The sequence below is a fragment of the Pituophis catenifer genome, unplaced genomic scaffold (assembly GCF_029215685.1).
Source record: "Pituophis catenifer annectens isolate HBS135680 unplaced genomic scaffold, rPitCat1.0.hap2 SCAF_1, whole genome shotgun sequence".
NCBI classification, from domain to species: Eukaryota; Metazoa; Chordata; class Lepidosauria; order Squamata; family Colubridae; genus Pituophis; species Pituophis catenifer.
The window spans coordinates 354,821,340-354,839,376 of record NW_027256881.1 but is presented as its reverse complement, the minus strand read 5'-3'; the positions used below and the strand labels follow the sequence as shown (position 1 = coordinate 354,839,376).

General features: G+C 60.4%; 1 protein-coding gene across 1 annotated transcript; it reads right to left on the bottom strand.

Annotated features, from left to right (window-relative positions):
* Window positions 1-434: 434 nt before the first annotated feature.
* NR2F6 (nuclear receptor subfamily 2 group F member 6) lies at window positions 435-17,413 on the bottom strand. The gene is made up of 4 exons (XM_070944780.1): window positions 16,689-17,413; window positions 7,198-7,292; window positions 5,029-5,553; window positions 435-2,350 (listed from the first exon to the last, which is right to left on the bottom strand). Exons 1-4 carry the CDS (start codon window positions 16,979-16,981, stop codon window positions 2,076-2,078), a joined length of 1,188 nt encoding a protein of 395 aa, XP_070800881.1. The 5' UTR covers window positions 16,982-17,413; the 3' UTR covers window positions 435-2,075.
* Between the last annotated feature and the right edge of the window lie 624 nt (window positions 17,414-18,037).

The window sequence follows — 18,037 nt, the reverse complement described above, 5'->3', positions numbered from 1 at the left end:
CCCCCACGGATAAAAGAAATATAGAACATTCTTCTCTTTTTGTAATTGGGGCCATCAGATCCAGACTGGCATCCTTCCAACAGGAACACAAACACCCCCCCCCCCCAATTTCTTGATGATGCAGCTGGGGAGCCTCCAGAACCTGGCTTGAGACAAGGCCATGCCCCCCCCCGCCCCCCCGGCCAAGGATCCAACAGACCGGTTTGACAATTGGCCCCATTGCCCACTGGCTAAAGGGGGGAGCAGAAAAACCATCTTCCACAGAGCTGATGGGCCCTGGAATCCCACAGATGAACCTTGGGGGGGGGAAGGGCTGAGGGAGGGGACTTCCAGCAGGATTTACAGCAACTGGCAGCCCTTATAGCCTCCCCGCCCCCTTCTCGCCACTTGACTGCCCCCCCTTGCCCAACCAGGCTAAAATAAATCACATCCGATACCCAAATATTTTTATTCCAAGCACAGAAGTGGCGCTTCCTTGATCCGGAATTTGGAGAGAGAGAAGTGGGGAGGGAGAGAGAGAGAGAGAGAGAGAGAAAGTTTGCATAGATTACAATCGGTACTTTAGACTTCTGAGACCTGAGATCGAATCCCACCACTCTCGGCAACTGAAGAAAAGCCGGCCTTGTGGCCTCAGTTTCCTCTGTCTGCAAAACGGGTTTAATGGCGAATTTCCATCACACGCTTTTTGAAGAGACCGTCATATACACACACACGGAGAGGGGAAAGCAGAAGGGAAGAGAAAAAAAAGAGGGGAAAAAAGGCCACAAAGTGATCAAACAGATGTTAGCTGAACTGATATCCGGTGATGGTCACCGGAACACCAAGGCGGGCGAGGAGGGAGGCCACGCGTGGCTGGCAGGGGCATGCAGGCCAATGTTTTGCATAGCATCTTCACAAACGTGGGAGCTGGCACAGCCTGGTGTTTGGGGAGGGGGGAGTGTCCACTGCGGGTTTTGAAAAGAGGGAGGAAGAAATTAAAAGGTGGGCAGGGGGGAGGCGAGGAAGAGGAGCAACAGCGTCTAATTGGCAGGACCAATTTTCCACCAGGGCTTCTTCAGGGGGATTTCCCCAGCAGGGGCAACCGACCTGCCCAGGCAGAGGCTGTCCCTGCCCAAAGGGGCACGGGGGGTCCCCGTGGCCCTCGGGAGAGGGAGGAGTATCACTGGGGAAGGCCAGGATCCAGGCCGGGGCACATGCCAGGGCACTCCCCGCCTCTCTGCAGCCCACTTCACAAGGCTCCAAATTCTGCAATGCAGGGGCCACAATTCAGCTGATGCCCCCAGCTGCCCAGGGCCAAATGCCAGGCCCAACACAGAAGGGCATCTCCTCCCCCCGCATTTGCCCGGGGAGCATTCAGACAATGCCCGTTCTCTTTGGTGCTTCCTCGGGAGGGCAATCTCTGATGGGGTCCTGGGGGTGAGAGAAACTGCATGAGAACCATGCAAATGGGGGGCCAGGACCAGTTTGCCAGTCGAAACCTGGCAGGACAGGGCCCCTCCTTAAAAGGGCCCTTTGCAGCTGCAAAAGGGGAGCTGCAAGCCAGCTGCCCCCCTCCCACCACCACCAAGGGGCCTTTTCAAGCACTCTCGACTTGCCCTCTGTTTGGGGACCCTCCTCGTCCCCCCACCCCCGAGGGCAGAAATGAGGGGGGGGGTAGAAACGTGGCAGATCTTCTCCAGGCCCTTGGAGAGCTGCCCAGACAGCCGGGGAGCCATTCCTCACCCCTTTCAAGGTGCTGATGCGAACCAAACAGGAGGGGGAGGGGTCCAGAGCCCCCCCCCGACCCCCCAGGCCTCCTTCTTCCTCTTCCTCCTCCGGCTACGTGTGGCACAGAAACGGCTGGCGTGCAACCCGGGAGAAACAGACGAAGCCAAGCAGCCCCACCTCGGGTCTCTCTTGGCATTTGGGGTGGGCTGTGTTCTCAGCCGCAGTGGGGGGGAGGCTCTCCAGCCTCGCCCCTCCCAAGGGGGTCCCACAAAAGCCAAACTGGCCCTCCTCCAAAGTCTCGGTGGGGCCGGAGGGAGGGGTGGCTGCAAGGAGGCCCGCGGGCACAGCGTCCATCCACCTGTCCGGGCTCACTGCCCCGTCCCGTAGGGCCAGTTGAAGGAGCTGCCGGAGAGCAACATGTCCCGAATGAGGGTCTCGATGGGCGTCTTCCCCACCAGGCGCATGAAGAACAGCTGCGAGATGAGGGAGGCCGGGACGGCCCGCAGTGCAGGGAGCCGCAGCAGCAGCCGGCCGAAGCGCTGGGGCTGGGAGGGGTACTGAGAGCGGACGTACTCCGTCAGCGCCACCTGCGCCTTCTCCTGGAGGCTCTCCACGTGGGCCGGGTCCGAGAGGCCACAGGCGTCTGCAGGAAAGAGGAAGAAGTGAGCCGGCAGCCGCAGGGGTCCCCACGTGCCCCCAGCCCCAATTGCTCCCTCTGCAGTGGGCTTCCGGCTCTCTGTGAAACATTCTAGTCCTCATGGTCTCTTTGCAAAAGATTGAGTACTCAGGGGTCCTGGGTGCTCTCGGATATTGGCAGTTTTGCTGCAGACGTTTCATGACCCAACTCGGTAACATCATCAGTGCTACTAAGGAGTGGTGGTTTGTTTATGTAAACCCACTCCCTTGTAGCATTGATGCGGTTACCTAGTTGGATAATGAAATATATGCAAGAAAACCACCAACCTTAGGGAGCACCAGGGACCCCCCAGTTCCACCCGGAGCTATAAATATTCTCCTTTATTGCTTGAATTCCCAATGGAGAGATCGGCCTTGATTGCCTTTCTGGATCCAGCGAGGGGCTTCTGACTTGACCTGGGCACCTGTTGGGGTCCGCCAGCAGCCTGTGGAGCTGGCAGCGGAGTTGGACAGTGAGGAGGCTGAGGAGGAACATGGGCCAGTCCTGGAGGCTGAGGAAGGCCCTGATGAGGGCAGAGATGGGGCCGGGGCCATCGGGGAGTGATGTGCGGACTCCGGAGCCTCCAGAGGCTTCCCCCCCCCCCAAATACTCTGCACCCTGCTGGCAAATGATGGTGAGAGAACCAGAATTGGCAGGAAGATGCCAAGACAAAGCCAGGAATCCTCCCTGGGGCTGCCCCTCTCTTTGCCTGAAGAGCAGTTGGGGGGGGGGGCTGGAAAAGACGTTTGAGAAGCCCCCAAACCTTCTCAGCAACAGGGCCTTTGCAGAAAGCCTGGGAGCATCGCCTCTCTTTGGCCACAGGGTGTCACTGTTGCACACCCCATTCCCCTCCCCCCAATCCAAGGCTGGGAGTGGGGGGATGAGGAAGCCCCAAAGAAGCCCCCCCCGCCCCCCTGAATGAACATCCTTCTTTAGTTTCAGCTAAACCAAAATGCAAAATTGAAAAATGAAGCTGCAGGCCAGATTGAGGCTTCTCTTTCTTAGAAAGAGTTGGACTCAACTTGATTTTGACCTCTCCAATCCATCTATCTATCTATCTATCTATCTATCTATCTATCTATCTATCTATCTATCTATCTATCTATCAGAACAGAGCTGGAAGGGACCTTGGAGGTCTTCTCGTTTAATTCCCTGCTCAGGCAGGAGCCATTCCTGACAAGTGGCTGTCCAGCCTCTTCTTAAAACCTCCAGTGTTGGAGCATTCACAACTTCTGGTGGCCAGCTGTTCCACTGGTTAATTGTTCCGTTAGGAAACTTCTCCTTCATTCCAGGTTGCTTCTCTCTTTGATTAGTTTCCCTCCGTTGTTGCTTCTTCTCCTGCCTTCAGGGGCTTTGGAAAAGAGGGTGACGGCGTCTTCTTTGGGGCAGCCCCTTAAATACTGGAAAGCTGCTATCCGTCCCCCCCCCCCAGATCCTTCTTTTCTCTAGAGTGGCCAAACTTAATTCTTGCAACCGTCCTTCACATGTTATTGTCTCCAGGCCTTTGATCATCCTAGTTCGAATCATCCCCATCTCAAATCTGCCCTGCCCAGGCTCCTGCTGACTCATAGTGACCTGCTTTATGACCATCATTGTGGTCATAATTCGAGGAATACCCGCACTCCTCCTGGGGCAGAGCCTGCCCAGACCCTCCCCGGCCAGCACAAGGGGGCCCTGCCCAGCCTCTGCCCTCCAGTGGCCAGGTGAGGGGGCCGAGAGGGAGGGGGCTGGGACCCCACCAGGCCCTGCAGCAGGGGCTCCTCTGGACAGGCAGCCTTGGGGCTAGGGAGAGAAGACAGGACAGTCCTCGGTTTATGACGGACACGATGACTTCTCCCAAGAGGTGCCAATGACCCAGTTCCAAACCTCCACTGCCCTCCCCCTCGTGGGATCACATTTTGGGGGCCGGCAATCGTCTGAGATCGATGGATGTTGGCTGCGTCCCAGTCACATGGCCGCAATTGCTGAAAAACTGCATTTTTTCCCAGGTTTAGCAATCCATGGGTTTGCTTAATGACCGTTGCAAAATGGATGTCGTAAAATCCAAACAGTCACGGGATGCTCTGCTTTACGGGTGTCATGACTTCACAGCGTTACTGGGTGCACTTTGTTAGGGTCATAAGTCAAGGATTTTCAATACTGACCTGCCCCAGAGGAGGGGGTGGGAGCAGGTGGTTTACCCCAGGCTGAATGTGGGTCAGGGCCAGCCCTCCCAAGCCACGCTGGCTCTCAGGGAGTCCTCGACTCACAACAGGGACCGTTCAATGGCACCGAAAAATGCGACTTATGACCGTGGTTCACACTTTATGACCGTTGCAGCATCCCCTGTGGCCAGGTGATCAAAATTCAGACCCTTGGCAACGGACTCATCGTTATGACAGTCGCAGCCTTCCGGGGTCCTGCGATCCCCTTTTGCGACCTTCCAAAAAGCGAAAGGTCGTAAAATGAGGCCAAACCCCAACTTAACAACCGTCTTGCTTAGCCACAGGAATTTTGGGCACAACGGCGGTCGTAAGTCGAGGCCTAGCGGCGCTGGGAGAGCGCAGAGTCCGGCAAGGGAGGCAGAGTCTCTCTCTCTCACACACAAACGCACACGCCTGCCCAGACACGCCCGCAGAGTGCCCTCCCGGTGCCCCGGGGCTGACCTGGCGTGAAGAGGGCGATGGCCTTGAGGCAGCTGAACTCGGCTGAGTCCACCTGCAGCCGGCTGAGCTTCTCCACCTGGTCCTGGAAGATGCGGATCTGGTCCATGAAGGAGACCACCCGGTCGGCGGACATGGGGGCGGCGTGGAAACCGGCGGCGGCCAGCAGGGGCGCCATGTGGAGGGGCAGCGCGGACTGGGCGGCGTTGAGCACGAAGAGCTCGCTCCAGCTCAGCCGCAGCAGGGCCACCTGGTCCGAGACGGGCAGCTCCGGGAAGAAGGGGATGTTGCGCGCCCACTCCACCGTGCTGAAGAGCAGCCGGGCGGCCAGCTCACAGATGTTGTCGATGCCCATCACGCTGCCCTGCTGGGCGTACTGGGAGCTGAAGCGGGCGCTGGGGTAGGGCTCGGCCCGCAGCAGCTGCGAGATCAGCTCCGAGACCGGCTGCCCGTTGTAGTAGTCCCCGCTCTGCACCGCGTTGGGGCTGGCGCTGGCGTGGCTGGGGGGGATACGGCCCCTCTGGACGGCTGCGCGGAGGAAGCAAGGGAGAGGGCGGGTCAGGGGTGGGGTGGGCTAGTGCTGGGACCCTCCCCCATTCCCATCAAGGTGGCTTCGGCAAGCGGTAAGGCGCCCTTTGGCCCCAATTTGGCATCCGAAGGAGAGAGCCTGCTGCTGCTTGCCCGGGAAAGGTGCCAGGGCCCGAGGCCACCTGGCGCCTTTCCCCACCTCTGGCCTCGTTTCCCAGCTGTGACCTCTGCCCCAGCTAGGTCACGTGAGCCCCTCCCCACCCCAGCCCCACAGGTGCCGTGCCCTCCTGGCAGGCCTGCTCAACCGGTCCTTCCCTGGCAGAGCCGGGCACTTCCCACTCTGAACCGTGCCCTAGTGCCGCCCCCCTCCCGCCCCTTGGCCTCTCCTCGGCAGCTGGTCCTCAAAGGTATTGTGCTCCTAAGCAAGGAGGCTCTACAAGGAGAGGTTCCCCCTCTCTGCTTTGGAATTCTCTTCTGCAACCTGGTGGCCCCCGGGTGGGGGGGCTGTGGGCAAACTCAGGGGCAGCAACGAAAGGAATGACCCGGGCACTGATGGGACCTCAACCACTTCATTGGCACTTCCCGGTCCACGCTGGGGGTCAAATCCAGGGCTCCAAAACATCTCTTAGGGGCCACACTGTCCCACCTGAGCTGCAACTGCCCCCTAGTTAACCCAGACTCCCATCCAATCCCTCACCAGCAGCGGTGGGAGGGGGTCAGCCTGTAGACTCCCCCCCCCATCATCACCATCATGCTGAATTTCAGGCAGAGGGCAGCTGCCCCCCGAGATCTGGGGCGGATTGCAGGGCAATCAGGGTGGGGTGAGGGGGGCCACGGGGAAGAGGGCACTGTCCTCTAGGCAGCTTCTGGCCGGAGCAGAGGCCTGTCCTGGCGAGGGCATCTGTCCGGGCACCAGCTCTCTCTCTCTTGTCATGGGACAACTGATCCGGCAGCCGCTCTCTTCCAGCAAGGAGGGGAGGGTCTCCTCCGGCCCCCACCCCCCAGCAGGAGAGGCTGCCTGGGAACTTCTCAGCCAGTCTGGCTTCATTCCCGGAGGGCAGTGGGGGGAGGCCTGCCCCGGCTTGTCCAAGGAGCAAGGCGGGAGGTTGGGCTGCCCGATTGGCGCCGGCTCCTCTTGCGCTCAGCGGCTGGTGCTCCTGTGCGATGTTGGGGTGGGGGTGGGGACGGTTTGGGGGGGGAAGGCGATTCAGCTGGGCAGGGGCCCAAGGATGGACCTCTGCAGTCCTCGTTCCCCCACCCAGATCCCACCCTGAGCTGGAGAACCAGAAAGGGCCCACAAAGCGGTTGGAAGCCCAATCAGTGCCCGAGACCCCTCCCCACTTGACAGCAACTCCGCAGATACCCATGGGGGCACCTCCCCAGAGGCCATCCCCTCTGCTGGCAGGGGCTGGAACTGCAGCTTCAGCAGGGAGTCCCCTCTGGGTGGGGGGTTATTCCAATTGGGAGTCCTTGTGGGGGAGGGTGACACGGGGGGGGTGTCTCCAGCATCCAGCGTGGCTCTGCCTGGCGCCAGACGGCCTTTGATCTTAAACCCCCCCCCACAATCCTCCTTCTGGCTTCAGTTCCCTGGGGAGTAGCCAGTCCTTTCAGCCCCCCAGAGCGCCGCCCACCGGCTGGCCTCACCTTCTTTCCTCATACCGACACGGAAGCACTTCTTCAGCCGGCAATATTGGCATTGGTTGCGGTGATGTTGGTCGATCTGGCAGTCCCGGTTGGACCTGCGGAGGGACAGAAGAGAAGCGGCTTCAACACCCCTTCAAAGGAGAGGCTCCCCCCTTGAAAGGGTGGGGGCTCCATCCCTGGAGACGAGTTTCAAGAAGAGGCTGGACAGAATGGTCGAGGGTCTCCTGGCTGAGCAGAGGCTGGACTAGAAGACCTCCAAGGCCCCTTCCAAACATAGCAGAACCATCGAGTGCAGGCAGGACAGGAATGGAAGGATGGGAGGAAAGAAGGGAAGGAGGGAGAGAAGCAGAGGGAGGGAAGGAGGGAGGAGGGGAGGCCCTGCTCCTTTCCCAGGAGAAGCCCTGGGAGCTAAGCCTCTCCTGGGGGCTGCCTCTCCTTCCAACAGTGCACCATGGGGCCTGGAGTTTCAAGGCCAGGAAGGATCCCCCCCATCCTTCCCTAAACCCTCACATTTTCCCTGGGGAGCTGCTTAGACTGGTGATGCCCAAGCTGGACAACTTTAAGACTGCTGGACTTCAACTCCCAGAATCCCCCAGTCAGTGACTCGAAGTCCCCCAGCCTTAAAATCGCCCACTTTGGAGGAGGCCCGGCTGAGACAGTGAGGGGTGGGCTTTAAATGCCATCAATCAATAACCAGGGCTAGTCTGAAGCTCTTTAGCACCGTCCCGCAGTCAGCCTCCCCCCCAATCTGGGTGGGGGTTGCAGCCCCCCTGCTGGCCAGGGTTGGGGAAGGGCAGCCGGACCTCGTCTGACCCAAAGCCCTTCCGCCTCGTTGTGGTCAGTCCTGCATCTCCCCCAAAACTATCAAAATGGGGACTTTTGTTGCAAGCCCCCCCCCACGCCCCCCAAACTTCCACTGGGGATGGGCCTTGACCCCAAAGGGGCTGATTTGGATGGGGGTTGCTTGGAGCAGGCCAGACTGTTGACCCGACTGAGCAGGATTTGGGCAGGGGATTCCTAGAGAGCATCCAGCCGGATGGATCTTCAATGCTGAAAAAGGTCTGGAGGGGGCAAAGGGAGCAACTCCCCCCCACACAATTGCCATTACTGGCGATGCTTGGTGGTCGGCTAAGGGACTACAATGCCCATCGCTGGGAAAGAAAGAGAGGCAGCCAATTCCTGCCCACGGAGGAAGCCTTGGCCAGAGCAACCGCCAGGCAGGAGACCCCACCCCACAACGGTCAACGTCTCATCTGCATCGGCCGGGCTCCCAAGGGTGCAAAGGGGGCCGGACAGCTGACCCCTCCACTTAGGGGGCAGGGATGTGGGATGCAGCCTAAGCTAAGCCTCTCCTGGTTGCCATCAAGAGACGGAGGCCGTGACCACTGGCTTGGGGGGAGGGTGGGGGGATTAGCATCTGCCCCCAGACGCCCCTCCCAAACCAGTGACCTCCCTGCTCCAAAGCCATGCCCCCCTCCCGCCCCACAAGGAGGAATTCCAGCAATTTCCTCCCTTTGCCCAGGCAGGAGCAGTGGGGGAAGGGGAGGGGGGGAAAGGTGGAGGGAGGGTCCTGGGCGGGGAGGGTTCTGCACTCAGGCCAGACTCCTGTCTCTGCTCCAGATCTCTCAGCCCCCTTGCAAAGCTCATTGGAGGGGGGTCCCATGCGTGGGACCAGGAAGCTGCTGCTGACCCCAGGTGGACCCACCTGCCCCCCCCTCCCAGGAGGGGCAACCAAGCAGAGACATCCTTCCCCCACTGTGCACAAACTCTGGCCTGGCAGGCAGAGAGAGAAACCAGTTCAGCCCCTGTCAAGACCCTCATGGGGGTCTTCTCCCCACGTTTCCTTCGGCTGCCCCTCATTGGGACACCCCCCCCATGCAAAGTTGGCCTTTGGACCTTCCCTTCCCTTCCCTTCCCTCGAGGGACCCCGTCTGTGGCAGAGGGGCTCCGTGGGGGCTGCAAGGCTGACCATCCAGAGAGGAGGGGCTACCTGGGAGCAAGTCCAGCACCACGGGACCCTCCCCCCAAAAGCCCCCCAAGGGGGGCATCAGGCAGAAATGGAGAGGACTAGCAGAGCTTCAAGCCAGGATCGTCTCTCGCCTGGTGACCCTAAAGGTGTCTCCCTTTTACATCCCCCCCCGGGGGCTTCCTGCGCCTATAGTTCTTCCCTACCACCGTGGGATCACCCAGTGGCCTCCCATCCAAATACTAAAAATAGGCCTAATCTTAAATTCCAACCCTCATCCCTGCTGGGCCAAATACAGGCAGTACGACCGCAGCTGAGCGCAAAATTTATGTTGCTAAGCGAGACAGTCATTAAGTGAGTTTCAAATCCATTTTACAATCTTTTTCCACCATTGTTAAGTGAGTCACTGCAGTTGTTGAGTTAGTAACACAATTTTAAGTGAATCGGGCTCCCCCCCCTCCCCCGTTGACTCGTCAGAAGGCCACAAAAGGGGATCATGTGACCCCGGGACGCTGCAGCCGTCATAAGTATGAGTCAGCTGCCGAGCATCTGAGCTTTGATCATGTGACCCTGGGGATGCTGCAACGGTCGTAAGCGTGAAAAACGGTCTTAAGTCACTGTTGTAAATCTGAATGGTCACTAAATGAACGGTTGTAAATGCCTGAGAAAGAAGAGCTGTGCACAGGGGCAGAGACGGGGAGAGCAGGACACGCACTCTGGACCCTAAACCCCCCAGCCAGGCCCCAGCTTGAATCCGCCCCCTCCTTCAACTCCTTCCACACAAAGAATCTTATACCCAGGTGGCTCCCTCTTTCGTGCCAGTTGAAATGTTGGTATTATTTTTTTTAAAAAAAAAATTATTAAAAAAAAAAAGTCTTTCCCACCCTGTGCCACTGTTTTGAGGACTGCGAGGGCATTAAAGGGGCTGGACCAGGTTGAGCACGGAGGGAGTCTCAGGGGTGGGGGAGGCCTTGGGGAGTCTCCTGGGGTCTGCCCCACCAGAGGTACCCCATATGTTCTGCTTAATGACCCACGTGCTCATTTAAGGGGTGCAAGAGGAGGGGGGCAGAGGTGGGTTTCAGCAGGTTCTGACCACTTCTGGAGAACCGGCAGCGGAAATTTTGAGTAGTTCGGAGAACCGGTAAATACCACCTCTGGCTGGCCCCGCCCCCATCTATTCTCCGCCTCCGGAGTCCCAGCGGATCAGGAGGGAATGGGGATTTTGCAGTATCCTTCCCCTGCCACGCCCACCAAGCCACGCCCACAGAACCGGTAGTAAAAATTTTTGAATCCCACCACTGGAGGGGGGCCCACAGAAACAGGGGGGGGGGCCCACAGAAGAGCCGGCTAAGATGCTCCCCAAATGAAAGCCCACAATGGGGAGGGGTGTGAGGGGAGGGACTCCACATCACGTAACCACCTCTAGTCCCATCCCCTAAAACCCCCACTCCCCCACGCAGCCATTCCTGGAAAGCAAACAAGGCGCCCCCCCCCCTTTACAGCTAACCCCCTACCTGGGCATTCATACATCACAACAACAACAACAACGCCTCCCAAGAAGAGTCTCGACTCTAAGACAGCCACTTGTCTGAAAGGTTCTCCTGCTTGAGACTAGAAGACCTCTAAGGTCCCTTCCAGCTTCTCTTCCTCTTCCTCTTCTGCTGTCCTGTCCTATTCTGCTCTACTTGATTCTTATTTTCTATTCTATTCTGGCCCTCCCTCTGGGGAACTGCGGCGTTCCTGGCCTCTCCCGGCACCCCAGAAGGTCTGGCAAGGCCTGAGCGGGCAGAGCACTAGGGGCTTTGGAGTGCCAGGAATGTGGACCCAACACCTGCATATTGATCCCCCCTGCCCCCCCCCCGCAGAACTCCTGCAGCTCTGGAAAGTGCCAGAGGACCACCTGTGTGGGCCCAGCTGCAAGGGGGGGAAGGAAGATCCAGCGCCCCCCCCATGGGCATGTCTGCCTGCGGGCGATTCCACGCTCTGAGCCCCCCCCCAAAGAGGGTCAAGGGCCAGGGGTGCCCTCCCTTTCAAACAGGAGGACCTTGAGCACGGGTTCAGGGGGAGGAGCTGCTTGGCCAGATATTATGGCCCCAGACAGAGAAAGATGGGCTGGCACAATCCTCGGGGGAACCAAATTTAAAGGACTGACAGCATCTCCAACGACAGGTAAGTTATAAAAGTTCATTTTGCAACCACTCAAGGTTAGAGCAGCATGGAAAAAAGGTGAATTAAGCTAAAAAGGTGAACTAACTTAACAACTGTGGCGATTCACTTAATTTGGTGATTTGGTGGCAAAAATGTCATAAAAACTCACCTAGCGACCATCTGGCTTAAATTTTGGGCTGTTGTGGTCGTAAGTTGTTACCTACATCGATGGGGAAGTGGGTTGTGGGGAAGCCCAGAGGGAGGCTTGGGCCTTTGCCAGCACTCATGTGGGGGTCTCTCTCCTTCCATTCCGCCCCCCCCCCAGAGGCTCTCCTCTGTGGAAAGTACAATAAAGGGGGCGGAGAGACTCCATTGGGGGGCAAATGAGCTAAGCAGGTCTAAAAGGAGGCTGAGGGGGGGGGCTTCCTTCCTTCGGGTGGGGTGGGGGGAGCCCTGGAGCTCCATGGTGCCCCTCCTTCCTCCGCGTGGGGCTAATGAGCTCATTAGGGCAGCCAATTAAACGCCCCACTTGCAAGCCGATGGGTTTTAAATAGGCAAATCAGCCCAGCCCAGAATCCCAGCGCCAGGCAGGTTCCAGCTGGGCAGGAGAAAAGCTTCTAAGCTTCCTTGCTTGGGCTGGAAAAGGTAGCAACCCTCTCACCACCCCCCCTGGTTTATTGGGGGGTGGGTTGGGGGCACGGAAGAGGGCAAGGGCCGCTCTGCTTGGAAGGAGCCACCCAGAGAAGGGAGGCCGGAAAAGTCTGGCTCCCTCCCAGCGCATGCGGGCGAAGGCCGTGGCCGGCTTTGCTGGTTAAGCATGTGTGAAAGTCATAAAATTTAAAGCCAGGAGAGAGAGGGAGGGAGGGAGGGAGGGAGGGAGAGAAAGAGAAAGAAAGAAAGATGCATTTGCTAAATTAAGCTGAGGGAGGAGAGAAACAACTTTGGGGCCAGCGGGGGAAAAATGGCATTTCAGAGCCCTTGAAGAGAGCTGGGCGTGGATGGCCGTTCCTGGGCTGCCCAGCCAAGCTGCCCTGCATTGTTCCTGCTTGCCAGCCTCAAGGGTGCCCCTTCCGGGTAACTGGGGACTCTTCCAAGTGGCTTCTGGCCAACAGCCGCCTGATTTGGGGCAGAGAAAAGGGGGGCCGTGCCGATCACGGGGAGACCCAGTGCCAAGGGCAGGGCAAATTCGTTCTCTGGGTGCTGATTTTTCTGGCAATAAAAGGCCTCTTTTCAGTGGAGGGGCAGAGTGGAAAAGTTTGTGCCTCCGTGCCCGCTCCTGAGCTCAGCAGATGGGGAGGCTTCTTCCCCCCCCCCAAAGCATCCCTGCACTGTCCAAAGACCCCCTCCCCAAACGGAGAAACCCCCAGGAGACACAACCTCCACTGGGGCCCTGCAAGCAGCCTCTCTGCTGGCCTCCAAGTGCCAACGTAGCCCATAAACGCCCGGGAGCTCCTTCAGGCCCTTCGTGGCTCTGGCCTTGCAAACAGGCCAGCCGGACGGGGGTCCCACGGCTGCCCTTCCCCTGGCCCCGAAAGAGGGGCTGCCTATGGCAGGAAGGACCTGGGGGGGCACTTTGACTCTGACCCAGGTGGGCTTCCAGGCTGGCACCGTCTCCAGGCGCCACAACACATCGGCCTCCCTTGTGGGACCAAGTCAGCCATATTTCATGGATTTATATTTCCTATTTCTGACCTGTCCGTCTTCCTCAGAGCGGCAGGTATCTTCTCAAGCGTTTTTAAAAATGCAAAGTCCTCAAATACAGTGAACGGCACAGGTACCTAGGCAGTCCTCGACTTACAGCAGTTCATTTAGTGACCGTTCGAAGTTACAACAGCACTGCAAAAAAGCAAGATGACCGTTTTTCACACTTACGACCGTTGCAACCTCCCCGAGGTCACGTGATTAAAATTTACTGCTAACAACAGCAGCGGTTCACTTAACAACGGTGTCCAGGAAGGTTGTAAAATGGAGCAAAACTCACTTAACAACTGTTTCGCTTAGCATCATAAATTTGGGGCATAATTGTAAGTTGAGGGTTACCTGTTGGTCTCCAGAAAAATTTGAATAAAATGCAAATAAAAGCCCCCCCTCCCCCCCCCCAAAAGGCACGAAGGGAAACGTTGAACCTTCTCCACTAAAAACACCTAAAATCACCTAGAGCTGCCTTCACAGGAAGAGCCCCCCGTCTGCCTGTCTGTGTGTGTGTGCGTGAAAGACGCTTCTGGGTGAGGCTTTCTGGATCCCGTGGGTGGGGACCCACCTGCCACCTTCCCTGACTGGCCAAATGACCCAACCACATCAACAAGCGTCCAAGAAGAGGCCGGACTGCCGTTTGCCAGAAATGGGGTAGGGTCCCCTGCTGGGGGGGGGGGGTTGGGGGTTGGACTAGATGACCTACAAACTCCCTTCCAACTCTGTTAATCTGTAATCTGACACGCCCCAAACAGCCCCCCCAGGGCGCCTCAATAATTTGCCCAGCAAGCCCCCTCCCCCCCACGGGAATCGGAGACAGCTCTATTTTAAGAAACTCACAACACATCACTTAACTTCACACACACACACACACACACACACACACACACACACTTTGCAAGTTCCAGGTGATTCATCTGCAGGTTGGGAGGAAGTCAAAAGTCCCCCCAGCCCCCTCCATGCAAAGACCCAGGCCCAGATGGAGGGCCAAAAAAGCCAGACAGCTGCCTTTGGGAATCTGGCTGATTCTTACACCTTTGGGGAGGGAAGAGGCCTAAAGCCCCCTGCCCGACCTCCCTTTCCCACCTATGTGCCCCCCCCCCACTGTTTCCATCTGGAGGGGTGGGTTTTTCATGAAAACGAGATGCAGAAGATGCTGGCTGGCTTGGGAAGCCCAGTCCGGATGGCACTCAGACAGGATACCAGGAGTGGGGAATTAGCACAGATACCCCCCCACCCAAGTCTGGAAGTCCCATCCTTCTGCAATGCCCTCCCCCAAAGGATATGGGAGGGGGAGAAGCTGTTCTTCTGCATCCCTTTTTCTTCAAACCTTCCTTCCCCAGGCAGAGATTGGGCCAAAGGGGCGTCCGCTTGGCTGCTTTGCGTTTTGTGACTGCAACCCAGGGTGGGCATCGGCCTCTATGCTGCCCGCTGGTCAGGCCCAGACTGCGCACAAGGAGGCACACAAGGCTGGCAAATTCTGGGTGGGCCAAGCATGGCCAGGAGGGCCCTCCAGAGCCCCCCCCCTCAGAAAGCAAGTTGAGAGAGAGAAGTGGGGGTTCCTAGAGGGCCAGGGGTGCCCCCTGCCCTGGAAACAGCCCAGCTGGAGAAATGTGCCAATTGCCTTCTATTGGGGGTGGGGGGGGCATAAGTGCCCCTGAGGAAAGCTGCCAAGCTGAGAGGCATCTGGAGGACTTTGACCCTGGAACTATTCTCCTTCTCCCCCCTTCCTTGGGCCCTGACCTGCCCCCCCCCCCCACAGGAGGAAAACAGGCCATTCCCCCTGAGACTGACCAGGCCTTAGCAAAGGAGGGAGGGGGCAAGACCAAGGCAAAGCAGCAGCCCCCTTGGAAAGGCCAGGCAGACAGGCCAACCATTCAGGTTGATCCCTGTCTCATGAGGACTAGCATCTTACAGTCAGGGAAAGGAAGCCACCCAGCAGAGGCACAGGGTTCGGGGTTCCTGAGCAGGAGGTAAGGGGGGCTCTGGAGGGGCAGGGGCACGGTGGAAGCGCGGAGGGTGCTGAAAGCAGCCACCGGACAGACGGGCCTCTGTGCCACAAGTTCCCTCTTGGGTGTCACATAACCCACTCAAGAGGAGCCACGAATTGACCAGGTGGGTCAGTGGCCCTTCCCTGTGGCAGGACACAGCACCGAGGCTGAGAGGGTAGGACAGGCAGGGGGCCCGTGGCCTTGATGCCAACCGAGGCCCTTCCAGGGAGGGATCTCCTATTAGTTCACCCACAAAGGTCCAGCCCATCAGAGGCCTGGGCAGAAGTGGGGGAGGGGGTTCCCTGCTGACCACAGGGGCATCCAGTTTGGTCCCCACCATCTCCAAGAAGGAAAGTCCCCCTCCTGCTTGGTGCGGAGTGTGCGCACAACTGCTTTGGAGGCTGCTGCTTCTCTCTTGAGACTCACACCATGAGGTCTGGAAACTTGGGAGGAGGTAGACAGCAATTGGCACTCCAGTGGCAATCATCTGGTGTTGGCCATGCCAACACACACACATGCCCTCCTTGTCAGGGAGCATGAAAAGGCTGTTGGGAAAACAAAGGAGAAAACTGCTTCCAGTGCACAATGAGAACTAGTGCCTTAGCTTCACCACAAGAGTTTGATCTGCAATTACACTGTGGAAACCTCTGAGGACCACAGCTTTTGGAAAGGGGCCTCTTTTGTGTGATCCTGGGCAGGGGGTGTGATGTCTCTACCTGCCTCCAGAATCCCACTCAGACGGGACACCCCCCCCCCCCTTTGTCTCTTTCTCAACCTGGGGAGAAGATTGAGAGGGGAGATTCCAGCTGAGAATTCTCCCACCTCCCCAGGAATCCTTGGCGGGCGGGGGGGGGGGGGGGTGGAATTTTGGCCATCTAAAGACAGAAGCCCCTGAACTGCCCCACTCGCTGCTCCCCAAAACCGCAGGTCCTGTTTGCCATCCAGAGTTCTGCCCCAGTCAAACCCCACAGCTGGGCTTCTCGTTTCTTCCAGGGTGGGTTGGCAAAGGAAGCCAGCTGGAGCCCCTCCCCCTGCGCCCCACACCTGGGCTGCTCATCCCTTTAGTCCCCCCCCCCAGACGGTCTAGTCAAGGCCCCTCCCGAGCCCCGCAGGGACCCTTCCCACGCCCGCCAAGCCAGCCCGGTCCGCACGCCCCGAGCCCCGCGTGGCATCAGGTGGGCCCGGGCCCGGGGGTGCCAAGCAGGCAGCCGGGACCCCCACGCAACCTGCCGCACCAGCAGCTCCACGTGGCCCAGCCGGGCGGCAGGTGCGGGCGGGCGAAGCACCTGCAGCTCCGGGCACAGCCGACCCAGTGCCGGGGAGACCGAGGGGGCGTCGCGGGGCCCCGGGGGTCGCCGGGATCTCCGCTCCGGAGCCCCCGCCGCTCGCGAAGCCCCCCGGGCCTCCCCCGTTGGAGACCGGGCGTGCCTGAGGGGCTGTCGGCCCAGCCCTCCATCCGCGAGAAAGGGGGGCCGCCCCGCCGGGCAAAACTCCCGCAGCAGCCCAGCCAAGGGAGCCGAAAAGCAGGCGCGGGGGGGGGGGCGTTTGCCTCCGCCGCAGCCCCCCCCCCGCTCCTCTCCAGGCCGGCCGGGGAGAGCAGCCGCAGAGCCCGGCCCCCTCCCCAGCGGCGCGGCCTGGGCGGGAGGCGGCGGGGGGAGCAGGCCGACCCCCTCCCTCCCCCTCCCCCCGCGCACCTGCAGGTGTAGCTGAGGTTGCGGCGGATGCTGCGCTTGAAGAAGCTCTTGCAGCCCTCGCAGGTGAAGACGCCGTAGTGCTTCCCGCTCGACTTGTCCCCGCAGACCACGCAGTCCACGGGCGCCGCCCCCGCCTTCTCCTCCTCCAGGCCCCCGCCGCGCTCCGGGTCGCCGGGCGGGGAGGCCGAGTCGTCCTCGGCGGGCCGCGGGTAGCCCTTCTCCAGGCCGTTGCTCTCCCCGCCGCCGCCGCCGCCGCCCGCCGCCTCGCCCCAGCCCCCGGTCACCATGGCCATAGCGGCCGGGGCGGGGCCGGGCGGGCGCGGGGGACTCTCCGGCCGCCCCGCTCCTCCTCCTGCTCCCGCGCCGGGCGGGCTCTCCCGGGGCCGGGGCGGCGAGCCAAAGTTGGGCCGGGGCGGCTGGCGGGGCTGGCGGGCGCGGCCCCTGCCGAAGTTGGCCGGGCGAGCCCCGGCGCCGCCCCCGCCGACGGCCGGCCGAGTGGGGCGCCTAGCAGCGCGGCGGGTCCGGGGGCGCCGGGCGGGGAGGCGGCGGCGGCTCGTCCCGGGCGCCCATGGCGGGACGGGCGGGCGGCGATGGGGCTCCCGGCCGGCCGCTCTCAGCGCATCGCGGCGGCGGCAGCGGCGCAAAGTTCAGGGCCGCGCGGGCTCCGGCTGCAGCCCCGCCGCGCACAGCTCTCCTCCTCCTCCTCCTCCGCCGCCGCCTGCCTGCCTGCCTGGCTGCTGGCTCGCTCCTCCCTCGCCGGCCCTCCCCTTCCGCCTGCCCGCCAGCCCGCTCGCCGGGGCCGCCTCCCGCTCCGGCCGCCGCTTCCTGCCCGCGCCCCGCGCCGCTGCCCTGGCCGGAGGCCGCCTCTGAGCGCGTGCAGAGCGCCCGGCGCCAACCCGGGACTCCAAGCGGTCCGCGCGCCTCCGCCCGGCTGGGGATGATGGAGCCCACGAGCCCCGTCTGACCCGGGAAGCGAGGGGAGGCGCTGCGGCGCAAGGGGACTGGGGGCTCTTTCCTGGGAGCTGCTGGTCTCCAGCTGGCTGAGTGAAAGTGATGCCAGGTGGGGCGCAAGGGCCTCTTTGCAAGGCCTTTTGGGACAACCCCCTCCCCCAGAAGCACTCCTGACACCCCCTTCAACTTGTGGGCATTGAAAACATTTCTGCTCAGAGCTCCAGGGCCTGGAATAGAACCGGTCCCTGCCCACCGGATGCTTCAGGCAGTCCGGCCAAGAGAAGGCACCCTCCCCGCTGCCTGATCCCCAGGCTCCCTTGGGCCACCCTCAGGTCTGCCCAGGGCGGACCCCATTTGTGGGGGCAGTGAGATGGGCCCCCATCCAGCACTTATGGCAG

Excerpts from the sequence above, each read along its gene's own strand:
- NR2F6 (XM_070944780.1), bottom strand. The coding sequence starts at position 16,981 with ATGGCCATGGTGACCGGGGGCTGGGGCGAGGCGGCGGGCGGCGGCGGC. Across the intron at positions 7,293-16,688 it reads AACCTCAGCTACACCTGCAG|GTCCAACCGGGACTGCCAGA; the intron begins GTGCGCGGGGGG and ends GTCCCTCCGCAG. Across the intron at positions 2,351-5,028 it reads CATCGCCCTCTTCACGCCAG|ACGCCTGTGGCCTCTCGGAC; the intron begins GTCAGCCCCGGG and ends TCTTTCCTGCAG.